At 39.7% G+C, this 25,038-nt stretch overlaps 1 protein-coding gene and 1 long non-coding RNA gene across 3 annotated transcripts in view; one reads left to right on the forward strand and one right to left on the reverse strand.

The window, feature by feature from the left end:
- The window catches only part of GMFB (glia maturation factor beta), a 14,242-nt gene extending 9,909 nt beyond the window's left edge, over positions 1–4,333 (forward strand). For both annotated transcript variants that reach the window (XM_082386753.1, XM_082386754.1), the window contains exon 7: positions 594–4,333. In XM_082386753.1, the coding sequence (XP_082242879.1) occupies positions 594–665 (72 nt within the window). In that variant the 3' untranslated portion in view covers positions 666–4,333. The remainder of the gene's footprint in view (positions 1–593) is intronic.
- Positions 1,962–24,998, reverse strand: LOC309626219. Its single transcript, XR_014243041.1, has 2 exons — positions 24,869–24,998; positions 1,962–17,073 (listed from the first exon to the last, which is right to left on the reverse strand). It is a non-coding gene; the product is annotated as an uncharacterized lncRNA (long non-coding RNA).
- Positions 24,999–25,038: the final 40 nt, after the last annotated feature.

Genomic DNA, 25,038 nt, shown 5'->3' on the forward strand with positions numbered 1-25,038 from the left:
GATTGAATCCTCACCACAACTCTGTAAGTTGATGGTGAAACTCCTGTTCTTAGCTGGGAAAACTGAGGTTCAGAGGATGAATGACTTGCCTAGGGTTGTATATTAGTACATTTCAGGGCTAGGATTCAAACTTTCATCTGGCCTCAAATCCCATCCTTTCTGCTGTATTACATTGTCTTTTTATAGCCGTTATACTTTGGGCCTGTGTGTGTTCAGATTCTGGCTAGAGATTTGTGGCTGTGGACCACTAATCTGTACTTATAAAAACAGCTGGTATTTCCTCCACCTGTGGAGGATCAGCACAGGTCCTGCCAGTTCCTAACTGGATTGATTTTAAGTGTGTATACTTGGCTCTCTCTTTTAGTGGGTAATATTTACAAAACTACTCTTTTAGAACATTTGTAGATTTGTGCTTTTAAGAGTTTTGATTTTATGCTGTCTTGATTGCTAAACTTTGGTAACTGAGGCCCTAGCACTTAAAGAAACATAAAGGTATATCTAATTTACACAGATTAAGTCATGACCAACATGAAAGGAAGGAGAATTTGGTATTTAATACTCAATTATACAAAATATTTGATTTTTTTCTTAAGGTATTTGAAATAAGAAATACCGAAGACCTAACTGAAGAATGGTTACGTGAGAAACTTGGATTTTTCCACTAATGTGAACTTCTGTGTTTCTAAAGTATTTATGTATTAACCTGACCATACTGGAACCAGACATAAATACTTATTTATGCCTAAAAATGCACTGTTATTTACAGTTTGTTACCTGCAGTAAAGAAAAATTCTTCATTTGTTCAAAGTTTGAACAAAGGGGAAATCATCTTCATAGTAATGAAACTTTGTAAAGTGTTTCCTTATATTTGTAATTGTTAGGTGGACTACTTTCTCTCCAGGGACTTTTTGCACTCTTGTGACTAATTTCTATAACTTACGGTTTAGAATTTGTTACTATTTACAGACACCATTGGAAAGTGGGTATTAGATTGTGATAGACAACAGTTGCCTCCTTTTGACAAATACTGGATATTAGTTTATATATGAAAATAGCATATTATCACTTGTCAAATCTTTGAAATCAATTTGGGATAAAAGACTTGAGTGACCCAATTTTGAGCCATGAATAATAACTTACTATAGTATAATCTGCATTACAAGCATTTTTTTCATCAATTCCATGCCTTCTTAATTTTCTGTATCCTTTTAATCAAGTCCAGAAACTTTTCATCAATCGCTTGTTCTTAAGGTCTGGAAGTTAGATTTTATAATAAAGTTATGACTATTAGGTTCTCTTCTTATGGAAAATAGCATTTTAGTCTTAGAAATTGATGGATTGTAACTAATTAAAGGCCTCATTCCTGGTTGTGTCATTTCTAGATAGTTTTGAATCTAGGTTAATAACACTTTATTTATAAAGCACCTCTTAATGTTGTCCTGTGAATACTAGTTATTTTACATGTGTTAATACTGTGCCTTTGATTTGTTAGCTTTAAGTTTAGTTTAAGACTTTTACACTGCCAGTATTCCAGATTTGGTGAAATTAATACTTTTGTAAAGGGTCCAAGTAAAACAATTTTCTAATATGTGTATCTGAAATTTGTAATAAAATCAACTTGATATTTTAAAAATTCCAGCTATCTACTTGCATTGGTGAATATATGGCAGTTGAGAGTTATAATTTGGGGCATATTTGTGATTAGTTTTGTGCCATAGGAAAAAAAAATGGTTATCTTAAAACCTTGGCCATAGTTAATAACATTAACACATCAATAGAAATCTCATCTTACATCCTAAATGTGAGAAGATATTCTAAACTGGACACCTGTCTTGTTAGATGATGGCATCCTTGGCATTTTTAAAGCAAGGATTCTGATATATAGTGTACTTTAAAAACATATGAGTAACTGTTTAAGATTATCTTGACATTAATTTGACAAAAGGTCTTGAGACTCTAAAGACTACCCAGATTTGGTGAGTGAATTCTTATGTTAAGAATATCTTAATCATTTCAGAACTAGCAAAGGCTTTTTTTTTTTATGTTGGCGTATCTCCCATTCATATGTGCTTTGCATTTTTTTAAGGTTTCTGTGCCAACTTTAATAAAGAGGTGAAGATAGTTGGAATTTTCACAATATTGAATCTTCTATTGCAACACTGTTTGGCTTCACTAATCTAAAAAACAGGAAGCAATAGGAAGTTAGTTGGAGATGAGGAAGTGCTAGAGGGGGTATTTGTTTTGGTTAAGGAATGGGAAAGGTTCTTTATTCCAATTTCCAGAGAGAGAGAACTTCACCCAGGAAGTTTAAGAATTCTTTAAACAGCTATTTTGATATTGGAGAATAATGCTTATAATTCTACAGAAATGCAGATGTAATCCAAGTGACTGGACACTTCTTCTAATGTTTTTGAATGAAGGAAATGAGATTTTGTTTCATCAGGCTCACAGCAATAAGAGAATCTAGGGCTGCAAGAATGTATTTTTTAGTGAGGTTCCTTATTTTGTCTTTCACATTTTAGGTGTTTTTTTTGTTGTTGTTTTTTTAATTTAATTGGAAGGTCCTCCATAATGTCAGATAATATTGACCTCCATACACAGAACTCTCAGTTCCCCTGTTCTCTAACAGGGACAAAGAGCTGTGATAAACCATGCTTTTCTGAGCTTGTCTGACTCCTTATCGATAACATATATTTTTGCAAGACAATAGATGAGGTTAGGGGATCAGTAGAACATTTTTTTCACTTCCTTGGTCCTATAGGGAGAGTTATAGATTCCTTGTCCTAGAGTGTTCTCTGTTTTTTATATATATTTCCCTTTCATCTAACCAAATTTTGCATTGTTCTAAGTATATTTCCTATTTAATCTCTTTTTCTGCCTTCTCCCTGATAGTAACTCCAGATTTTGTAATTCCAGTTTTTACATTCCATTTCTGGTACAGCCATTCCCATTCAGCCTTCAAACTTAATCTTTCCTTTTTGGCAGCAGCTTTTTTCCTGGGAACCTCCTTCATGGTCTTCTAAGTCACCATTAGTTTTGAAATTGTTGGCCTTGTATAAGTTCTGCATAGCATCTAATGTTGTCAAAATAGAACTGACTCGTAATCACAGCATGTTTTTATATGGTTTTTGTGGCAACATAAATGACATATGAAGAAAACTGTTCTCAGGTTACTATGCTGAAATTCCAAAATGTCAAAGAGTTTTGAATAGTATTCACTTTGTTCTGGTATTGAAGCAATTATGTTAGGAAAAAAGTTGTTTGACTGGCTGTTTTTGTTCAATTGACTTCTAAAATAAATGTTCAAATTGTCTATTTCTAAAAAGTTTACTAAATGCCTAGTGCAGTTAAACATACTCTTGTTTAAGAGGGTGTTGCTGAATTTTGTATTGTCATTACTAAATGATCTTTGTAGCAAAACGTCAGCACTTTTCTCTCCCTTTTTGTCTCCTATTTTCAGGAGTCGAACGTAGCCATAAACTGTATCCTGGTCTGACACTTTAAAAATTTTCCAGTTAAAGGAGTTTATTGCCAAATTAAATTTGGCTGTCTTTGTTCCCCACTCATATAGATAGTAAGGAAGGCGTTCTTAAAAATATGTCTGGACTACCTTAAAACACGAGCAATGTCATTAATCCATAACGTGGACTAGTGATGAAAAGATATTTTCATAAGAGTTTCAATGCTGATATTTGGTGGAAGTAGAGAGTAACTCGTAATCTATCAATTCAAATATTCTTAGTACGGTTGCTTTCCCTGTTTGTTCAATAGACTGATAATACTGGAATCTACAGAATTTGAGCCTTTACAACTTATGTGAAGAAGTGTCTCAACATTTCTGGACAAATCTTATTTTGTATTTCTGGAAAAATGTAACTCTTTTAGGCCACTTAACATCAGTGCTCCCAAGTTGAATATTCTTGAGAAACTTGTTTCTTATTATGCCATTTGACATCTCAAATCAGTGATCATCTTCCTATGATATTTAAAACAACTACATTAAGGTTGTGATAGAAACTGTGTTTTCTTGCTTTTTGGAGTATAGTTCATACATGTGTAATTACTTGAATATTGTTTGAGATCACTAACATGCCAGGGTAGTTCCCACTGATTTAGGTGGTCCAATGTAATCTCATTCAGGAGGCTTGAAACATTAATGGTTTAGTCTTGTGAATTTTAACAGTTTCCTGTCATCGTTTAACAAAATCAACAGCTGGCACAACTTCTGAAGCTGTGGTTTCAGTCTGTGCGAGTTCGTATTGCATGTTTATTTTGGACAGTCTTCTGTTAAGCATGGTGCTTGTACTGGTTTAAATAAAATGTTAACATGAAAGGACTTCTAGCTTTTCATTGTTTACTCGCCTTCTTTCCCTTTTGGAGTTACTGTTACCTGCCTGGCTCAATTGTGGCATCTGTGTGAACCACACAGATTCAGTTGTTTACTTTATCTGGAAAAACCAAGAGGCAAAGTAAGCGGATCACTTGGCAAAAGTAGGAAGGGGGGAGGGAAAATATAACGAGATTATAAAAATTTCTAAAACTTGGTCTGATACTAAAATGGTTTGTTTGTAGGGGCAGAGGGCATTATTTCAAATGATGAACCCTTGCTTTCAAAGGGAAGACTAAGTTAGAGGATCTGTGTATTTTGTAAGAAATCAAATTAAATTGAAGGATCTTTTATTGAATATAGTTTATCACCATTTATTAAACGTCCGTTAAAGACCCATTCTGCCTATATCACAGACTACTGTCCATGGTTTGTGTGTCGTGGGTATCTATTGAATGAATACAAATCAACAGTACTTACATAGTATTTAGACTTTACCATATACTTCTTGTGATTGACTATGTAGTAGTCACAGTTTGTTTACAGTTGTGAAAGGAGCTATTTTTGCCTTCCTAATTCAAGAATCTCACAAGGAGAATTGGCCAGAAGAAACATCTTCCTTATTTCTCAAATTTAGCCATTTAGCTACTCAAACGGCCAGCTCCTAAATTTTTTCACCTTCACTGTCTTTTTGTCCTTTTCAGTTTTCAGCAGCAAAAAGCATTTCTAATCACTTACCCTCAGTGAGGGCCCACTCTCATTTGCATGAGGGCGCACCCTGAGTGGATACTCTCTCCTTGTGGGGTGTATTTTTAGCTATGTTGGGAAGCCATTTAGATGAAAGATCTTATCGCTGAGCATCAGGGAGTTCTCTCATCCTTTGCTTGAGATCTGCCCCTAGGCTACATGAAAGCTCCCTGCTGAGGTAACCCTCTTTTCCAATTACAGGAAAGAAAAAGCAGAATGTCTAGGTTGCATCCAAAAGCCACCTTGTGGTGCCCTGACAAAGCAGGGGGAAGGCCGTGTGTGTGTGTGTGTGTGTGTGTGTGTGTGTGTGTGTGTGTGTGTGTGTGTGTGTGTGTCACCGAGGGGGGGGGGCGGTGGTTTCTAGACACTGTTACCTACACAGTTGAGTATAGATTCTGTTACCCTGGAATTAAGTCCTGCAGTATTGTGACCTATTCCTTACCTGTAATGAATGGCAGATCCCAATACACCACAGACCTTTGTTAGGTAGAAATACCCCTGCCACTGCTCCTTGCTGAAGGGGCAAGCCTTTAGGCAGCCATGATTTGTCCCACATGGCTGTACTTTCCTGTCTGCAGCTCCCTCCCCATCGTCAGTACACACAGGATCTCTCCCAAGGGCCACCAGCCTCTAAGATGTTGCCTAACTGGTACCAAACACTGAGCTGGGCCAATTGCTTTCCCAGTGTCAGTCTTGTTACTTTATAAAGAGGTACAATTCAATTATAGTTCAATTCCTGATATTGGGACGATGATCTCATTCTCTTGAATGAGGCCGTTAGCAGTGGGAGCTGAACTTGGAAGAACGCTATTAGATGGAGAAGAGGCCAAGTGCAACCTACAGAGCAGAGGGAAAGAAGATGGCAGCTGGGGAGGTATAGAATGAAGCAGGTGTGCAGTGAGCAGCTGAATCATGTTAAAGATGGAGCCCTGAATTGAAGGGCCACCCTCCTGGCTTCTAGGTTCCTAGAGCCTCCTTTGATCCAGGGCCACTCTTCAGAGTCCCCCTCTTTCTGAGGCCTGGTTGGTTGGTCAGCTTTTTCTGGGTTCCTCTGCGTGTCTGTCCTTACTAGAAACCCTCCCTCCATTACTTAAGTCAATATGGACATGTCTGTTCACTTGCGTAAAGTACCTAACCCCAGTGCTACCTCTGGTTTCATCTGCCCCTATTCCCTACATTTACACTATCTCCAGCCCAGCTTTTATACAAACATGCCCTGGCCCTATCCCCCACCAACAGAAACACCTTTTCCCCAAGCTGCTGCCGCCTGCCAAAATCAGTGATCTTCAAAAAGCATCTCAAATGCCATTTAAACCATGAAGTCTGCTGTTTGTTGGACTAAATATAGCATCTTAAAACACACACACACACACACACTTTACGGCCAGGAGCCCATCGCCCAGGTGCACCCTCAGGACAAAACACCCACCCCCCACTGCCGGCAGTCCCCACAGGGCCAGTTCCTTCCAGCCCTGTGGCTGTCTCCATCCCTTGAGACCTGGTAACTGCTCTGACAGAAACAATCTCTGCTTGATGGCAGTATGGCTCCAGAAATGCCAACTAAGCGCCTAACTCTAAGCAAAAGGTAGAAAAGGTCTACCACTCCGAGAAATCCAGTGCCATTTTTGGTTATCTCTTTTCTTGTCTCTGGAGGAATTCTCCGGCTCCATAGCTTTTCTGGTCGCTCTTAAGAATTATGGAATTATGTGCAGTTTTTCAGGTAATACAAATTCCAGTCTAGTCTAATGTCAGAACTTCAACATCTTACTTTCTTTAAAGCTCCCTCCCTCCCATCTCCCTTTCCTCTACTCCACCTCCTTCAAGCTTGTTTCAGGCTGGGAAACCCACCGTGCGACGTGGGGTGTGGCCTGTCCCGCATTATTGCCCTGCTTTGCTCCTCCATTCTCTAGTTGTCTTTGGGCCCTTGGGGATTGGAGGAAAGGGGCAACATAAGGGAGCAGGAAAAGACTTATTAACCTGGTACAGATGTAACCTGGAGTTGGTGTCCTCTGGCGTGGCCAGTGTCAAATACCAACTCTTTTCCCCCATGGAATGATTTCATGGGTTCCTTGCCAATTCCCCCAGTGGGGGCTTTGGCTGCAAGACCCTTGACTCAGGTCGTGCCCCCTATGGCTGGTGACTTTACAACCGTCCCTCCCAGGTCTTGGCTTCTAGCAGTCAACTCTGTTACCCTCCCTTTGTTTCTCCAGTCTGGCATTTTGAGCAGGGCCTGCAAGAAACACGTGTCTTTGCCTTGCTGCCGTCAGGGACGGTACAACTCTCTCGTTCTGCCATCTAGATCTAGCCCTGCATACCTCTCTGATCTCATTTTGTCCTATTCTAGCCCACTACACCTGAGCCAAGCTGCCTTATTTTTGTTCCTCCAACAGCAAGCTCAGTCTTTCTCACTAGCTGTAGCTTCTTCCTGGGAAGATTGCCCACTCTCCCCTCTGCACACCCCTCATCCCATGCCCTGCAATATTCCTGTGGCTGGCTCCTTTATTCTGAACTGAGCTTAAATGGTGCCGCTCAGAGGCTTTCCTATCATCCTTCCTAAGGTGGCAACACATTGATCCCCACATCCCATCTGTTCTCATTCTCTGCGTAGCTCTTAACCACCATCTGATATTTTTCTAATTTATGTAACTGGTCTGATGAAGGATTCTCAAACGGAATATTATAACAACTTTTTGGTTGTTTTTTTTAAAACTGTTACCTCTGTTCCTTGTCAAGCCTCTCTTTTTCCCTCTGGTTAGAAAGCTTCCTTAATGATATATTTCCATAACACGTCAGTCGCTTAGTTGTTAAAAGTGCCTTTTCTGTTACTAAGATTCAGTTCTGTTCCTCTTAAAAATTCCGTCTCAGATTTGATTCAAACCTTTTCTCCCCATCAGCACAGGCTAAACTTGTGGCTGGCGGTGGTGGGGAGCGCCCGTCCTCAGTCCCCTTGCACTGCCACTCTCACTTATCCCCCTGGCGTGGGGATGGGGAAGAAGGACCAGGAAAGATGTTAGCTAATGCACCTGCCCAGGGCAAGCTGACTCTGTTCTCCTGGAGGGGTTTCTTTCTTTGAGCATCCATCCCGTACTGCTGGTGAGTAGGTTACTTGCTTCTGGATGTCATTGCTTCTTTATTTAACACCAACTGGCTGTGGTTCCAAGAGTGGGACAAGTATTCAAACAATGATTCTTTCCTAGGGGTCATCTTTCAGATTTTTAGATGTCTTTTGGGGGTTTCTTCATGATTACTCTTTCTACAAATTTTGTTTTACTGGATTAATAAGTATCATTTTCCCCCATTTTCTTAGTTTTTAATGTATTCATTGCTATTTTTTGCCCAAATACCCCAAGAGATTAATAAAATGTCTAGAGCAATTCTTCCCAATACTTCAGCACATAGGAAAAGCTGTCAGTTCCCTTTTTCTCCTTGGTGCCCTACTTCCCTGCCTCCCATCTTCCCTCTAAATCTGCACACACACTGGATGCTCTATAGGTATGAAGCCAGATGTCATCCTGAAGTTTCCCCCTCTTGCTCCTTAGTTGGAGCCCCTCGGTTGGATCCCATGTGTTCCCTGTCTTGTTAACTTATTACGTTGAGGCTCATGGCACATGGGAGGAGAGCTTTTGTGTTTCTGAAAATGTTTTTCCTCCATACTCACAGTTAATCTGTGGTTTGGCTGGTGTGCCAGATATTTTTGGTTTGCTTCTCCAGACCCACTCTCTGCCCTTCTCCACCCTTGTCTCTGCCCTCAAGGAGGCTGATGTTTAGAAACTATATCAACTGGCTCCTTTGCCTTCTGGTTTATTTTTGATTTCAGCCAATCTCTAAGAAGGATAGGGGGTGAGGAGAGGGTATTTATTCCCTCCATCACTCCATTAGGGCTTCTTCCGCAGGTTATGGCCCTCCACTGAAAGTCATTCCTGCACTCAAGGTAGTTCTCTCTACATGATCTGCTTTTTCTGAATCCTGGTAACCCCCACCTCCTCTTCATCCTTGGGCCTGGTGATGGGAACAGCAAAGCTCTGAGGACTCCAGCATCCCTTCCCACTCTTTAGTAATAGCCCTTTTTCAAAACCCCCTCAAATTATTTGAATTTAGAGTGCCATCTCTTTTCTGGGTATTAAATTCTAGGATGGAAATCAATTTCCCTCAGAATTTTAAGGTCATTGCTCCTCCACCTTCTACCTTCAATGTGCTGTTAAGAAGTCTGATGCCTGTTGGACTCCAATTCTTTCATAAATTACATTTTTCTCCTCTCAGGAAGCTTTTGGGATCTTCTTATTTCTGGTGTTGTGAAATGTCTCTGTGATGAGACTTGGTATGGATCTGGTTTCATTCATTGTGCTAGATATCTGATGGACCATTTGAATCTGGAGATTCATATTCTTCAGTTTGAGGAAAATTATTTCCCATTATTTATTTGGTACAAATTAGGTATAGGCTTAATTTATATGATACATACACAATCATAGTTGCCAGCAATATTTGTATTTGTATACATATTGATATTTTCTCTTTAAACCTGTTTTCTATTCTAGAGAAGAATCTCCAAACAAAATCTCACCATGACATACTTTCAGTACTAGCTCTTCATGTAGTTTGTAGATATGAGCTTTTATTTTATTTTATTTATTTATTTTTTGGGTGCATTGGGTCTTCTCTGGGTGCGCGGGCTTTCTCTAGTTGCGGTGTGCGGGGGCTACTCTTCGTTGCGATGCACGGGCTTCTCATTGTGGTGGCTTCTCTTGTTGCGGAGCATGGGCTCTAGGCATGTGGGCTTCAGTTGTTGTGGCACGTGGGCTCAGTAGTTGTGGCTCACGGGCTCTAGAGCACAGGCTCAGTAGTTGTGGCACATGGGCTTAGTTGCTCCGTGGCATGTGGGATCTTCCCAGACCAGGGATCAAACCCATGTTCCCTGCATTGGCAGGCGGATTCTTAACCACTGCACCAGCAGGGAAGTCCCTAGATATGAGCTTTTAAATCGTGAATGTTCTGTTCTGTGTGGCATGTTTTACTTAGATAGATGTAATAGGAGGTGTTGATTAATAGGAGGTTGTTGTCCTTGCTCTATGATCAACTAAACTAGAGCTATAAGACTACAAATGCCAACGGGTTAACTTCTATCTGGAGATTTCCTAAAAGGTGGCAAGGCTATTCTAATGCTTTCTTTCTCCCTTGAATTGCCCTTATCATCTCATGTAAGCCCAGGAACCAAGGATTGGTGGCTCTTCTCCAGTTTCATCTGCATTATCTCTTAACGTGCAAGTACCTCTCTTTTTCTGAGATCTCCAAAGTTTGCCATTGTTCCCAGGCTGCCTGGAAGTGATATCCTTGACCACCTGTAAACCTGGAACCCTGTAAGTCTAGAACAAACTCCAGATCAGTTCCCAGTGAGGAATATGAAGTGGATTCCATATTCCCATTAAAAGATAAACAGAGGCACGTTAAAATTGACAAGAGTTTATTTGAGCAAATGGTGATTCAAATCAGGCAGCATGAAACTGAAAGTGATTAGGAGCTTTCTAAGGGAAAGGCTTTTATAGAATAGAGGCTGAAGCAAAACAAGGAAATTATTTGACTGGTTATACGTACTTAAGCAGTTGCCTTATTTGGAAGAGCCTAGCTGACTGTTTGAGACTGATTGTTCTAGCCAGAGCAATTAGGCAAGAAAAAGAAATAAAAGGCATCCAAATTGGAAAGGAAGAAGTAAAATTGTCTCTGTTTGCAGATGATATGAACTTAAACATAGAAAACCCTAAAGACTCTACAAAAAAACTGTTAGAACTAATGAAGGAATTCAGTAAAATTGCAGGATACAAAACCAAGATACAAAATTCAGTTGCATTTCAATTCACTAAAAATAAATTATCTAAAAAAAAGAAAACAACCCCATTTACAGTAGCATCAAAAACAATAAAATACTTAGGAATAAATTTAACCAAGGGGGTAAAAGAGCTGTCCACTGAAAAACTATTAAGACATTGATGAAAGAAACTGAAGAAGACACAAGTAAGTGGAAACATATCCCATGTTCATGGATCAGAGGAATTAATATTGTTAAAATGTCCATACTACCCAAAGACATCTATGGATTTAATGCAATCTCTATCAAAATTCCAACGGTATTTTTCATAGAAATAGAAATAAAAACAATCCTGAAACTCATATAGAACTACAGAAGATTCCAAAGAGCCAAAGCAATCCTGAGAAAGAAGAACAAAGTTGGTGGCATCACATTCCTTATTTCAAACTTTATCACTAAGCCATAGTATTCAAAATAGTATAGTACCAGCATAAAAACAGACACATAGACCAATGGAACAGAATCAAGAGCCCAGAAATAAACCCATGCATATATAGTCAACTAATATTTGACAAGAGAGCCAAAAATACTCAGTGAGGACAGGATAGTTTCTTCAATAAATGGTGTTGGGAAAACTGGATATTCACATGCAGAAGAATGAAATTGGACCCCTATCTTACACCACTCACAAAATTAACTCAAAATGGATTAAAGACTTAAATGTAAGACCTGAAACTATAAAACTCCTAGAAGAAAACATAGAGAAAAAGCTCCTTGACATTGGCTCTTGGCAACAATTTTTTGGATATGGCACCAAAAGTGCAAGCAACAAAAGCAAAAATAAACAAGAGGAACTACATCAAGTGAAAAGCTTCTGCACAGCAAAAGAAACAATCAGCAAAATGAAATGGCAACCTACAGAATGGGAGAAAATATTTGCAAACCATCTATCTGAGAAGGGATTAATAACCAATATATATATTAATAACCAATATAAGGAACTCATACAACTCAGTAGCAAAAAACCTCAAACAATTCTATTAAAAATTGGGCAAAGGACTTGAAAGACATTTCTCCAAAGAAGACACACAAATGGCCAATAGGTACAAGAAAAGATGCTCAACATTACTAATCATCTGGTAAATGTAGATCAAAACCACAATGAGATATGACCTTGTACCTGTTAGAATGGCTATCATCAAAAAGACAGAGATAACAAGCATTGTCAAGGAAGTGGAAAAAAGGGAACCCTTGTGTAGTGGTGGTGGAAATGTAAATGGGTATAGCTACTATGGAAAACAGTATGGAGGTTCCTCAAAAAATTAAAAGTAGAACTACTGTAAGATTCAGCAATCCTACTTCTGTGTATTTATCCAAAGGGAATGAAATTACTTTCCTAAAGAGATATCTACATCCCCATGTTCATTGCAGCATTATTTATAACAGCCAAGACATGGAAACCACCTAAGTGTCCATTGATGGATGAATGGATAAAGAAAATGTCACACACACAAACACACACACAGAGTAATATTATTCAGCCATAAAAAAGAAGGAAATTCTATCTTTTGCAACAATATGAATGGACCTTGAGGGCATTATGCTAAGTGAAGCAAGTCAGACAGAGAAAGACAAATACTGTATGATCTCACTTATGTGTGGAATCTACAACAGCTGAACTCATAGAAATAGAGAGTAGAAAGTTAGTTGCCAAGGGCTGGGGGTGGGGTGGGGTGGGGGGGAACGGGGAGATGCTGATCAAAGGATACCAGCTACCAGCTATAAGATGACTAAGTTCTGGGGATCTAATGTACAGCACGGTGACTGTAATTAACAGTACTGTATTATGTACTTGAATGTTTTGATATATTGTTGTACTGTTAAGAGAGTAAATCTTAAATGTTATCACCACACCAAAAAAATGGTAATTATGTGAGGTGATAAAGGTGTTAACTAACCTTACTGTGATAATCACTTTGCAATGTATGTGTATCAAATCATCATGTTGTACACCTTAAACTTACATATAAGTCAATAATATCTCAATAAAGCTGGAAAAAGCATTTTAATATATATTAGTTTCCTTTCAATCATTTCCCATGTATTTTAAAAAGATAATTGTATATGGTATGTATCCAATTTCATGAGTAATGTAATTATACATTCTCCATTTAAAAAGGAACTATTTATAAACATAATTAGATAATTTTATAATATTTTTCTGAGTGCATATGTCACGGTTTACATAACAATTCTTTTATTGTTGGGTATTTTGGTGGTTTCCAATACTGTTGCTAGAGATATTTTTGTGCAAAAGGCTTTTCCATGTTTTGGATTATTTTCAACAGGGTTATTATACTGAGAAGCTATGGACAAGGGAGCCTTGCCGATACCAAATACTTTCATTTATTTAAAGTACTACCTAATTTGATTTACCAAAATGGTAATCTTTATTTTTAAATTGGCTTTTTCTTTGATACTAGAGTTTATTTTCTCATATGTTTGTTAATCAACTACAACTGTAAACTGTGTGATCCTACCCTTTGTCCATTTATCAACTGGGGGTTTTAGAGTTCATTTTTAGAGAGTTTTCAGTGTACTTATTCATCCTTTGTCTTTTTTTTTAAACTGAGAGTATTTCAGTTTTCTTCTTTATTTTGGTGTTTTTCTATATATTGAAATTTTTATTTATTTTGTAATTGACTCTGTTGATTGGGTGGGTTTTTGTGTGTGTGCGTGTAAGATGTAACAGACTGGTTTTAGTTTAAAAAGTACAGCCACGCCCGGAGATCTGACGTTCTGATCTATGCGTTCCTTTATTTTAAATGGCTAACCTTGAATTTACCTAATTATATGGTATCAAGAGAGAATTTAAATTATTAATATACCTCGACAAAGGTTTTAACATCACGAAAAATATTTTTTCCAATAATTTGGGATGCCTTCTTTAAAAAGCATTCAATTATTATGTGGAATTGGGTCTTTTTCTGGAATAATTATTCTAAGATATTGATATGTTTGTTGATTTTTGTGCCTCAATCATACTTATAATTATTACTGCTTTGTAAAATGTTTTCAAATCTCATAAAGCTAATTTCTTTTCATCTTCCTTTGTTTTCAAATATTTATTTGGTATTTTCAAGTATTCTTTAAGGTGAATTTTAAAATAATGTTCAAAATCTCATTTTGATTACAATCATGGTAACATAAATTAATTTGGGAGAAAATGACATCGTTTTAAACTTCAATCAAGGAAGCTCTTTCAGTTAGTTCTTTTATTTTTCTCAGTGAAGTGGTATCAAATTTTTTTTTTTTCCATATTGGTGGCACACATTCCTTGTTGAAGCTGCTGGGTATTCATTTTAGTCCATCTCTAGTCATGGGATTAATCGTGAGATTCCTCCCAACTGCTCCCAGTCAGAAGTACCTGACCCAGGGATGGTTGAAGAGGTGAGTGTCATTGAGACTGGAATATGGCCCAGGAACTGGAAGCACCTAGCTCGACCTGCAAGACTGAATTTTCTGGTTTTCACGTCAAATGCAGAAGTTTGTTGATCCTCTTCCATTAGGGTAATAAAGCACTTCTCTGCCTATTCCACTGTTGCTGCAGTTGAACTGCCTGACCATGGACTCTATTAGCCTTTTCTCAATCTCACCACTTTGGCTTGCTCAAAACCAGTTAGACTTCCCTTTACTCATGAATCATCTTAGTCCTTCCTGCCTCATAGCCACTCTCATTATGAATTCAGATTCAGTTCCTATTACCACCTTTTTGGCCTGGGGGTGGTAGCGGCTCCTGGCTATTTCCGGCTGCAGTGTACTGCACGCCCCCTTGTTAGTTTCCTTCAGCCCTGCCCACAGCACTGCAAACAGCCCAGTGCACTGCAACGTGGTGCGTGTCCAAGCTGACACCTGCCCCGGCCTGGCCTGGCCAGGATGCGGCCCAGCTTCCAAAGGAGAGTCCTTATAATCTTGGATGTGAGAGGTGGAATCTCGTTACTGTTCTACTCACCTGGGGCTCTCTCTGAGAAACAAATGGAGCTGGTGCAATAGAACTGGAGGAAAATGAGTTCTTTTAAAGTTGTAAACTTGGGACTTCCCTGGTGGCGCAGTGGTTAAGAATCGCCTGCCAATGCAGGGGACACAGGTTCGAGCCATGGTCCGGGCAGATCCCACATGCCGCAGAGCAACTAAGCCTGTGCGCCACAACTACTGAGCCTGCGCTCTAGATCCCACGAGCCACAACTACTGAGCCCACGTGCCACAACTACTGAAGCCCACGCACCTAGAGCATGTGCTCTGCAACAAGAGAAGCCACTGCAATGAGAAGCCCACACACCGCAATGAAGAGTAGCCCCCACTCGCCACAGCTAGAGAAAGCCCACGCACAGCAGCAAAGACCCAATGCAGCCAAAAAAAAAAGAACTGTGGAACAGTCTCAAAGAAAACCCCCAAATATTATGCTGAGCCCAAACAGCCAGACACAAAGAATACATATCACAGGATTCCATTTAATGAAGTTCAAGAACAGATGAAGCTAATCTGTGTTACTAGGAAGCAGGACGGTAGTTGCCTCTGGGGGTGGGCCATGAGGGAACTTTGTGGGGTGATGGCCAAGTTCTCTATCTTGTTTGCGGGTCGTTGTTACATGCGTGCGTGCATGTACTGAAACTCCTTATACACTTAAGATCTGTGTTTTTCACCATTTAAAAATTTTACCTTCATGTGGCTTTATATAAAAAAGGCACACATTAAAAAAAGAATACCAGTAAAGAGATATTTTGCACACATGAGATTGTTGAGTCATTTTTGTACATTGATTCCTCTCCTAATGGTTGTATAACAGGCACTCCTAGGGCAAAGGGCAAGGTGGATAACACAGCCACCTGATGTGAGAAACCACATCCTGCTGGACAGCCTGATGCTATTTGTATATAGGGACTTCCCTGGTGGTCCAGTGGTTAAGACTCCGGGCTTCCACTGCAGGGGGTGTGGGTTGGCTCCCTGGTCGGGGAACTAAGATATGGAGCAGTCACAAAAAAAAAAAGTTGTATGCAGCCTTAACCCAATGATTTAGAAATGTATGTGGTAAACAGAAAATAACACAAACAGCCATCAGCTCTGCCCCATACAGAGCAGCTGGGAGTCAGACATCACTCTGGAAGGCAGGAGCTGCCTTTTCCTAAAACCCTGGGCTGGGGAAGGGCTCCTCCTTGAAGCACATGGGATGAGGGTCATGAACCCTTGAACAAACTCTGAACTCTGCCAACAAGAAAGAAGTGGGAGTGGCGTGAGGGTCAACCAATACTTTCTGCTATACCTCCCATTCTTCTCAGCTCCACGGCTATTCTTTCCAAGGCTTACATCTCAGACACATTTCCAGATCCATGTGCCACCCGCAATCACCGGGTGAAATTGATTTTCCCCCAGATATGCAAACCTCTTCTGGAATATTGGGAACCTCCGGCCTACCATTTTCTGTACTCATTACTCAACGTAAGGGCCCAGGTCCTCCCAAAACATCATAGGTTCCTTATGGTGTATGTCATCTGGATGACATGTTCCCCTCTTGTTCCATCTGGATGACATGTTCCATGCCTGTGGGAGACCTTGAGTTGGTTGAGGACAAATTCACAGTAGTGTTGGGACTCTCCCTTTATGTTACCACCGTGTCTTTGAGGAGCCTATTCATTCCCTCTCCACGGAGAGGGTGCGTGGTTTACGAGCCTCCTGGGCCAAAGAAGGAGGAACGTCTCCTCGGCAGGGACCGAATGTGGTGCCGAGCGGAGTGGTGAGCGTCACTCCCACTTGGAAGATGGATGTGTGAAGACGACCTGCTGTCGAATGGCAGTTCTCAACAGACACCAACGGAAAGGCAAATTGAGCTCAGCTGCCAGGCGCTCGCTGGAGCTTGGCAAGGCGGTGCTGGTTCCCAGGGAAGCTTGCAGCTTGCTTGAGCTCACGTTCTCCTGACTGCTCAGCGCCTCCTCTTCCCTCTTCCTCAGCACTGGCTTTCTTCATCTAGTCTAAGGGGCTGGAAAGTCCTCTCAGGTGTGTATCTGAACTTTTTGGATCCAATTCTTAGACTACATGCTTTGTATTTGTGGGCTTTGTTTTCCAGCTCTCTGGTGGCTGATCTCCGCCTAGCTGTCTGGGCTGAGGGCATGGGAGTAGAGGCAAACTGATGGAAAGACAACTTGAACAAAGGAAATTTGAGTGGGGGAAGAAGTGAAGGGGGGGAGAGGGAGTGAGTGAGCGAGCATAGGATTAATCTTTCTTTGCAATATCATCCAGCCCCATCCACATATGTAACTAGAAGCAGGAACTTAATTCACCATCTACTACAAGATTACTCCCATGGGCTAAAAAGGGTTAATGCAACTTCTTAAAAATACTGAGAATTGTTTGCACTTTCTGCTCATAATGGTCCTCCAAAATGTCAAGTAAACCCATTCTTTTCCTCGACGACTGCCTTGTCTATGGTTGGTTCATCTAATTGGCCATTTGCCCTCATTAAAATCGGTGTATTTTCTAACTGATTATAGTTGTGTAATATTGTCTGAAGCAGTGCTGTCCAACAGAACTTTCTGCGATGATGGAAATAGTCTTTATCTACGTTGTCCAATAGGGTAGCCAGAAGCCACATGAGGCTATTGAGCACTTGAAATATGGCTAGTGTAGCTGAGGAACCAAATTTTTAATTTTATTTAATTTTAATCAATTTAAACAGCCACGCGTGACTAACGGCTCCTGTATTAGACTACACAGGTCTAAAATTTACCTGTGTGCTCTGGTAAAATGTAAAGGGAGCTTCACACTGCCCCAGTTTCTGAGCGAATCAGTCAGCATTCTATCTGACGTAGAATAAACCTTTGTCGAGACACCTAAAATGCTACCCTTGAATGAAGTTTAAAATTTCTCTCGCCCATTTTTTCTACTTTCTCAGGTGAGTCGTCCCTTCTAGAACTGAGGGTGAGTCCTCGGGAGACAGTTCCCCTTTGTGTGATAAGGTGCTGGACATAGTTACCAGGCAAGGGAAAGATACATTTCAAGTATTGACCTGAAATAGATTGCCAGATGTTTCTCCAGCAAAGATGGGTTTATTCCAGATCAGTAGAGAATTGCGATTTGGGATCTGCATCCACATGCAAGTCCCCCAAATGGCAAGGGAAGAAGAACACTTCTATAGAGGGGAAAAGGAAGTTGGGAGGACTATGGCAAACAAAGAGCCCACGGCTTTTAATTGGCTGAGTCCTTGCCAGGAAAGAGGAGGAGTCTTTCATCTTCCTTTTGGGCTCTGCTGTTATCACAGGGCATGAGAGCTCCCTTGCTGGTCTCCCAGCCCTATTTAATTCAGGTTTCTGTTTATTAATTTTTTACACAAGTGAAGCTGGAGAGGAACTTTTTGCCAAAAGGTAGGACCTCGAGGTATATGGTGATGAAACATTATTTTCCAAAGTGTAGATGGGATTCATTTATAAGAAGGTGGCTGGATCTCATGGTTTGGCTTGGACAATTCCACGTAAACTCTTGTTTCCCCCAACATCAGGAAACTGCCTCTGCCCTCATTAGATCATGAGTTCCCCTGGACAATATTGCCCAATGCTGTATTTTGCCATGCTTCTGTGGCCAGTAGCACTGTATATGTCTTCTTTGATGCCTTCCTTCCTCTCACCACTGCATACAGTCAATCAAGTCCTACTGAGCTTATCTCCTAAATATTATCAAATATATTCACTCCTTTCTCTCCCAGCTTCCACAGCTTTAGTCAGAGCCACAGCAACTTTTGCCTGGATCATTGCTATGGGCTCCTTGCTTCCAGTCTCATGCTTCTCTAATGGGGGTCATCGCGTCCAGTTGAGCAGTTTGTATACTGCAAAAGGTGGCTGGCCAAGGAGGTTAGTGGGGCTGAAGTATCGCCTGCATTCTTGTGCACTGGTACAGGAGCTCTGTTTATCTGGAGAGAGTACCTTTGTAATTTGCATAAAGGTGCCACATAATCCTCATGGCTATCCAATATGGTAGCCACTAGCCACATGTGGCTCTTTAAATTTTTTTTAATAAATTTATTTATTTTATTTATTTTAATTTTTGGCTGCATTGGGTCTTCGTGCTGTGTGCGGGCTTTCTCTGGTTGCGGCGAGCGGGTCTACTCTTTGTTGCAGTGTGCGGGCTTCTCATTGCGGTGGCTTCTCTTGTTGCGGAGCATGGGTTCTAGGCATGCGGGCTTCAGTAGTTGTGGCAAGTGGGCTCAGTAGTTGTGGCATGCGGGCTTTAGAGCACAGGCTCAGTAGTTGTGGCGCATGGGCTTAGTTGCTCCGCGGCATGTGGGATCTTCCTGGGCCAGGGCTCAAACCCATGTCCCCTGCATTAGCAGGCAGATTCTTAATCACTGCGCCACCAGGGAAGCCCTGGCTCTTTAAATTTTAATTAATTAAAATAAGTAGAATTTAAAGGTCAATTTCTCAGTCATACTAGCCACATTGCAAGTGCTCAATAGTCACAAGTGGCTCTTGGCTACTATATTGAACAGTGCTGATAAAGACAATTTCCACCATTGCAGAAAGTTCTGTCAGACAGCACTGGATAGACTGCTTCTAAACCATTCTCTATACAGTTTGCTGGTGTGAGCGATCTTTAGCACAAAGCTAAACATGTCCCTCTCTTGCTTAAAAGCCTTCAGTGATATCCATTTCCATCAGCAGCGATCATTTAGCAGGTGGTGAGCCAATTTTGTGGGTGACAACCAACATTAAAAACAAGACAGCAGGGAAAAGCAACAAAAAACATACAAGGGAATCACCATAAGGTTAACAGCTGATCTTTCAGCAGAAACTCTGCAAGCCAGAAGGGAGTGGCAGGACACATTTAAAGTGATGAAAGGGAAAAAAACTACAACCAAGATTATTCTACCCAGCAAGGATCTCATTCAGATTTGATGGAGGAATTAAAACCTTTACAGACAAGTGAAAGCTAAGACAATTCAGCACCACCAAACCAGCTTTACAACAAATGCTAAAGGAACTTCTTTATGCAGGAAACACAAGAGAAGGAAAAGACCTACAATAACAAACTCAAAACAATTAAGAAAATGGTAATAGGAACATACATATCGATAACTACCTTAAATGTAAATGGATTAAATGCTCCAACCAAAAGACATAAACTGGCTGAATGGATACAAAAACAAGACCCGTATATATGCTGTCTACAAGAGACCACTTCAGACCTAGGGACACATACAAACTGAAAGCGAGGGAATGGAAAAAGAGATTCCTTGCAAATGGAAATCAAAAGAAAGCTGGAGTAACAATTCTCATATCAGACAAAATAGACTTTAACATAAAGACTATTACAAGAGACAAAGAAGGACACTCCATAATGATCAAGGGATCAATCCAAGAAGAAGATATAAACAATTGTAAACATTTATGCACCCAACATAGGAGAACCTCAATACATAAGGCAAATGCTAACAGCCATAAAAGGGGAAATCGACAGTAACACAATCATAGTAGGGGACTTTAACATGCCACTTTCACCAATGGACAGATCATCCAAAATGAATAAAAATAAGGACAAACGCTTTAAATGATACATTAAACAAGATGGACTTAATTGATATTTATAGCACATTCCATCCAAAAACAACAGAATACACTTTCTTCTCAAGGGCTCATGGAACATTCTCCAGGATAGATCATATCTTGGGTCACAAATCAAGCCTTGGTAAATATAAGAAAATTGAAATCATATCAGGTATCTTTTCTGACCACAATGCTATGAGACTAGATATCAATTACAGGGAAAAATCTGTAAAAAATACAAACACATGGAGGTTAAACAATACACTATTAAATAACCAAGAGATCACTGAAGAAATCAAAGAGGAAATAAAAAAATACCTAGGAACAAAAGACAATGAAAACATGACGACCCAAAACCTATGGGATGCAGCCAAAGCAGTTCTAAGAGTGAAGTTTATAGCAATACAATCCTACCTCAAGAAACAGGAAACATCTCAAATAAACAACCGAACCTTACACCTAAAGCAACTAGAGAAAGAAGAACAAAAAAACCCCAAAAAGTTAGCAGAAGGAAAGAAATCATAAAGATCACATCAGAAATAAATGAAGAAGAAATGAAGGAAACAATAGCAAAGATCAATAAAACTAAAAGCTGGTTCTTTGAGAAGATAAACAAAATTGATAAACCATTAGCCAGATTCATCAGGAAAACAAGGGAGAAGACTCAAATCAATAGAATTAGAAATGAAAAAGGAGAAGTAACAATGGACATGCAGACATACAAAGGATTATGAGAGATTACCACAAGCAACTATATGCCAATAAAATGGATAACCTGGAAGAAATGGACAAATTCTTAGAAAAGCACAACTTTCCGAGGCTGAACCAGGAAGAAATAGAAAATATAAAGAGATCAATCACAAGCACTGAAATTGAAACTGTGATTAAAAGTCTGCCAACAAACAAAAGCCCAGGACCATATGGCTTCACAGGCAAATTCTATCAAACATTTAGAGAAGAGCTAACACCTATCTTTCTCAAACTCTTCCAAAATATAGCAGAGGGAGGAACACTCCCAAACTCATTCTACGAGGCCACAATCACCCTGGTACCAAAACCAGACAAAGATGTCACAAAGAAAGAAAACTACAGGCCAATATCACTGATGAACATAGATGCAAAAATCCTCAACAAAATACTAGCAAACAGAATCCAACAGCACATTAAAAGGATCAAACACCATGATCAAGTGGGGTTTATCCTAGAAATGCAAGGATTCTTCAATATACGCAAATCAATCAATGTGATACACCACATTAACAAATTGAAGGAGAAAAACCATAGGATTATCTCAGTAGATGCAGAAAAAGCTTTTGACAAAATTCAACACCCATTTATGATAAAAACCCTGCAGAAAGTAGGCATAGAGGGAACTTACCTCAACATAATAAAGGCCATATATGACAAACCCACAGCCAACATCATTCTCAATGGTGAAAATGGAAACCATTTCCACTAAGATCAGGAACAAGACAAGGCTGTCCACTCTCACCACTATTATTAAACATAGTTTTGGAAGTTTTAGCCACAGCAATCAGAGAAGAAAAAGAAATAAAAGGAATTCAAATCAGAAAAGAAGTAAAACTGTCACTGTTTGCAGATGACATGATACTATACATAGAGAATCCTAAAGATGCTACCAGAAAACTATTAGAGCTAATCAATGAATTTTGTAAAGTAGCAGGATACAAAATTAATGCACAGAAATCTCTTGCATTCCTATACACTAATGATGAAAAATATGAAAGAGAAATTAAGGAAACACTCCCATTTACCACTGCAGCAAAAAGAATAAAGTACTTAGGAATAAACCTACCTAAGGAGACAAAAGACCTGTATGCAGAAAACTTCAAGACACTGATGAAAGAAATTAAAGATGATACAAACAGATGGAGAGATATATCACGTTCTTGGATTGGAAGAATCAGTATTGTGAAAATGACTATACTACCCAAAGCAATCTACAGATTCAATGCAATCCCTATCAAACTACCAATGGCATTTTTCACAGAACTACAACAAAAAATTTCACAATTTGTATGCAAACACAAAAGACCCCAAATAGCCAAAGCAATCTTGAGAAAGAAAAACGGAGCTGGAGGAATCAGGCTCCCTGACTTCAGACTATACTACAAAGCTACAGTAATCAAGACAGTATGATACTGGCACAAAAACAAAAATATAGATCAATGGAACAGAACAGAAAGCTCAGACATAAACCCACACATATATGGTCACTTTATTTTTGATAAAGGAGGCAAGAATATACAATAGAGAAAAGACAGCCTCTTCAATAAGTGGTGCTGGGTAAACTGGACAGCTACATGTAAAAGAATGAATTTAGAACACTCCCTAACACCATACACAAAAATAAACTCAAAATGGATTAAAGACCTAAATGTAAGGCCAGACACTATAAAACTCTTATTAGAGGAGAACACAGGCAGAACACTCTATGACATAAATCACAGCAAGATCCTTTTTGACCCACCTCTTAGAGAAATAGAAATAAAAACAAAAATAAACAAATGGGACCTAATGAAACTTAAAAGCTTTTGCACAGCAAAGGAAACCATAAACAAGATGAAAAGACAACCCTCAGAATGGGAGAAAATATTTGCAAATGAAGCAATTGATGAAGGATTAATCTCCAAAATATACAAGCAGCTCATGCAGCTCAATATCAAAAAAACAAACAACCCAGTCCAAAAATGGGCAGAAGACCTAAATAGACATTTCTCCAAAGAAGATATACAGATTGCCAACAAACACATGAAAGGATGCTCAACATCACTAATCATTAGAGAAATGCAAATCAAAACTACAATGAGGTATCACCTCAGACCAGTCAGAATGGCCATCATCAAAAAATCTACAAACAATAAATGCTGGAGAGGGTGTGGAGAAAAGGGAACCCGCTTGCACTGTTGGTGGGAATGTTAATTGATACAGCCACTATGGAGAACAGTATGGAGGTTCCTTAAGAAACTAAAAATAGACCTACCATACGACCATACCAGCAATCCCACTACTGGGCATATACCCTGAGAAACCCATAATTCAAAAAGAGTCATGTACCACAATGTTCATTGCAGCTCTATTTACAATAGCCAGGACATGGAAGCAACCTAAGTGTCCATTGACAGATGAATGGATCAATAAGATGTGGCACATATATACAATGGAATATTACTCAGCCATAAAAAGAAACAAAATTGAGTTATTTGTAGTGAGGTGGATGGACATAGTCTGTCATACAGAGTGAAGTAAGTCAGAAAGAGAAAAACAAATACCGTATGCTAACACATATATATAGAATCTAAAAAAAAAAAAAAGTTTCTGAAGAACCTAGGGGCAGGACAAGAATAACGATGCTGACGTAGAGAATGGATTTGAGGACACCCGGAGGGGGAAGGGTGAGCTGGGATGAAGTGAGAGAGTGGCATGCACATATATACACTACCAAATGTAAAACAGATAGCTAGTGGGAAGCAGCAACATAGCACAGGGAGATCAGCTTGGTGCTTTGTGTCCACCTAGAGGGGTGGGATAGGGAGGGTGGGAGGCAGGCGCAAGAGGGAGGAGATATGGGGATATATGTATATGTATAGCTGATTCACTTTGTTGTACAGCAGAAACTAACACCCCATTGTAAAGCAATTATACCCCAATAAAGATGTTAAAAAAACAAATAAAAACCACCTAAGAATAATTTAAAAAGAAACAAACAAAAAAACTAAACAAAACAAAAAACCCTCCAAAAACAAGACAGCAGAAAAGAATAGAATGGCAAGTACTCGTGGATATTTAGTTTTGTGAAATTTTTGTTTGTTATATCTGTATTTCTTTGTCTCTGTATCCAGATGTCCATGTCTCTATAATTCCACGTGTGTATGATGTTCTGCTGTGTTGTAATGAAAAAGTCTAATTGTGTGTGGAGAGCAAAAGGGATTGAAAAACATGGGCTTATGGGATATGAAGTCTGAGCTCCTTAACCAGGCATATAAGGCCTTCTATGATCTAAACCCTTGATGATCCCTAACTCTCAGCACTGTCTTGTCCACTAATTTAGAACTGCTTAGGTGGTTTCACCTAAGACACCGAAATTTTTTTCTTTCTTTCATCTCTGTGCCTTTGCTCACGTTGAACCCTCTGCTTGGACGGCTGATCCTACCGTCTCTTTGCCTGGACAACTTCTACTCATCATGTAAGCCTCAGTTTAAGAAACATCTATTCCAGGAATCCTTCCCTGAACGCTCCAGGGTGGGCTCGGCGCCCTGCTCTGACCTTTCATAACATTCTGCAGACTTCCGTTAACAGGGTAATAATGCTGTAATGATTTATTTACGTATTCATTTCCGGCACTATACTAACTTCTTTCCGTGCTAGTACTATTTTACTCACCTTTGTATCTCAAAGGAGAAGCACAATACCTGGAACATACTGGCACTCAGTCAATGAATAATTGTTCAAAGAATAAAGGAGCGAAGTAGGCAAAATAAATTAATCCTCTATACAGACAATACAAGTGCATGGCGGACTCCGGCCACCGGAGGGCGCCTTGCACCGGGGCT

The sequence above is a fragment of the Balaenoptera borealis genome (assembly GCF_965194805.1).
Source record: "Balaenoptera borealis genome assembly, chromosome: 3".
Lineage (NCBI taxonomy): Eukaryota > Metazoa > Chordata > Mammalia > Artiodactyla > Balaenopteridae > Balaenoptera > Balaenoptera borealis.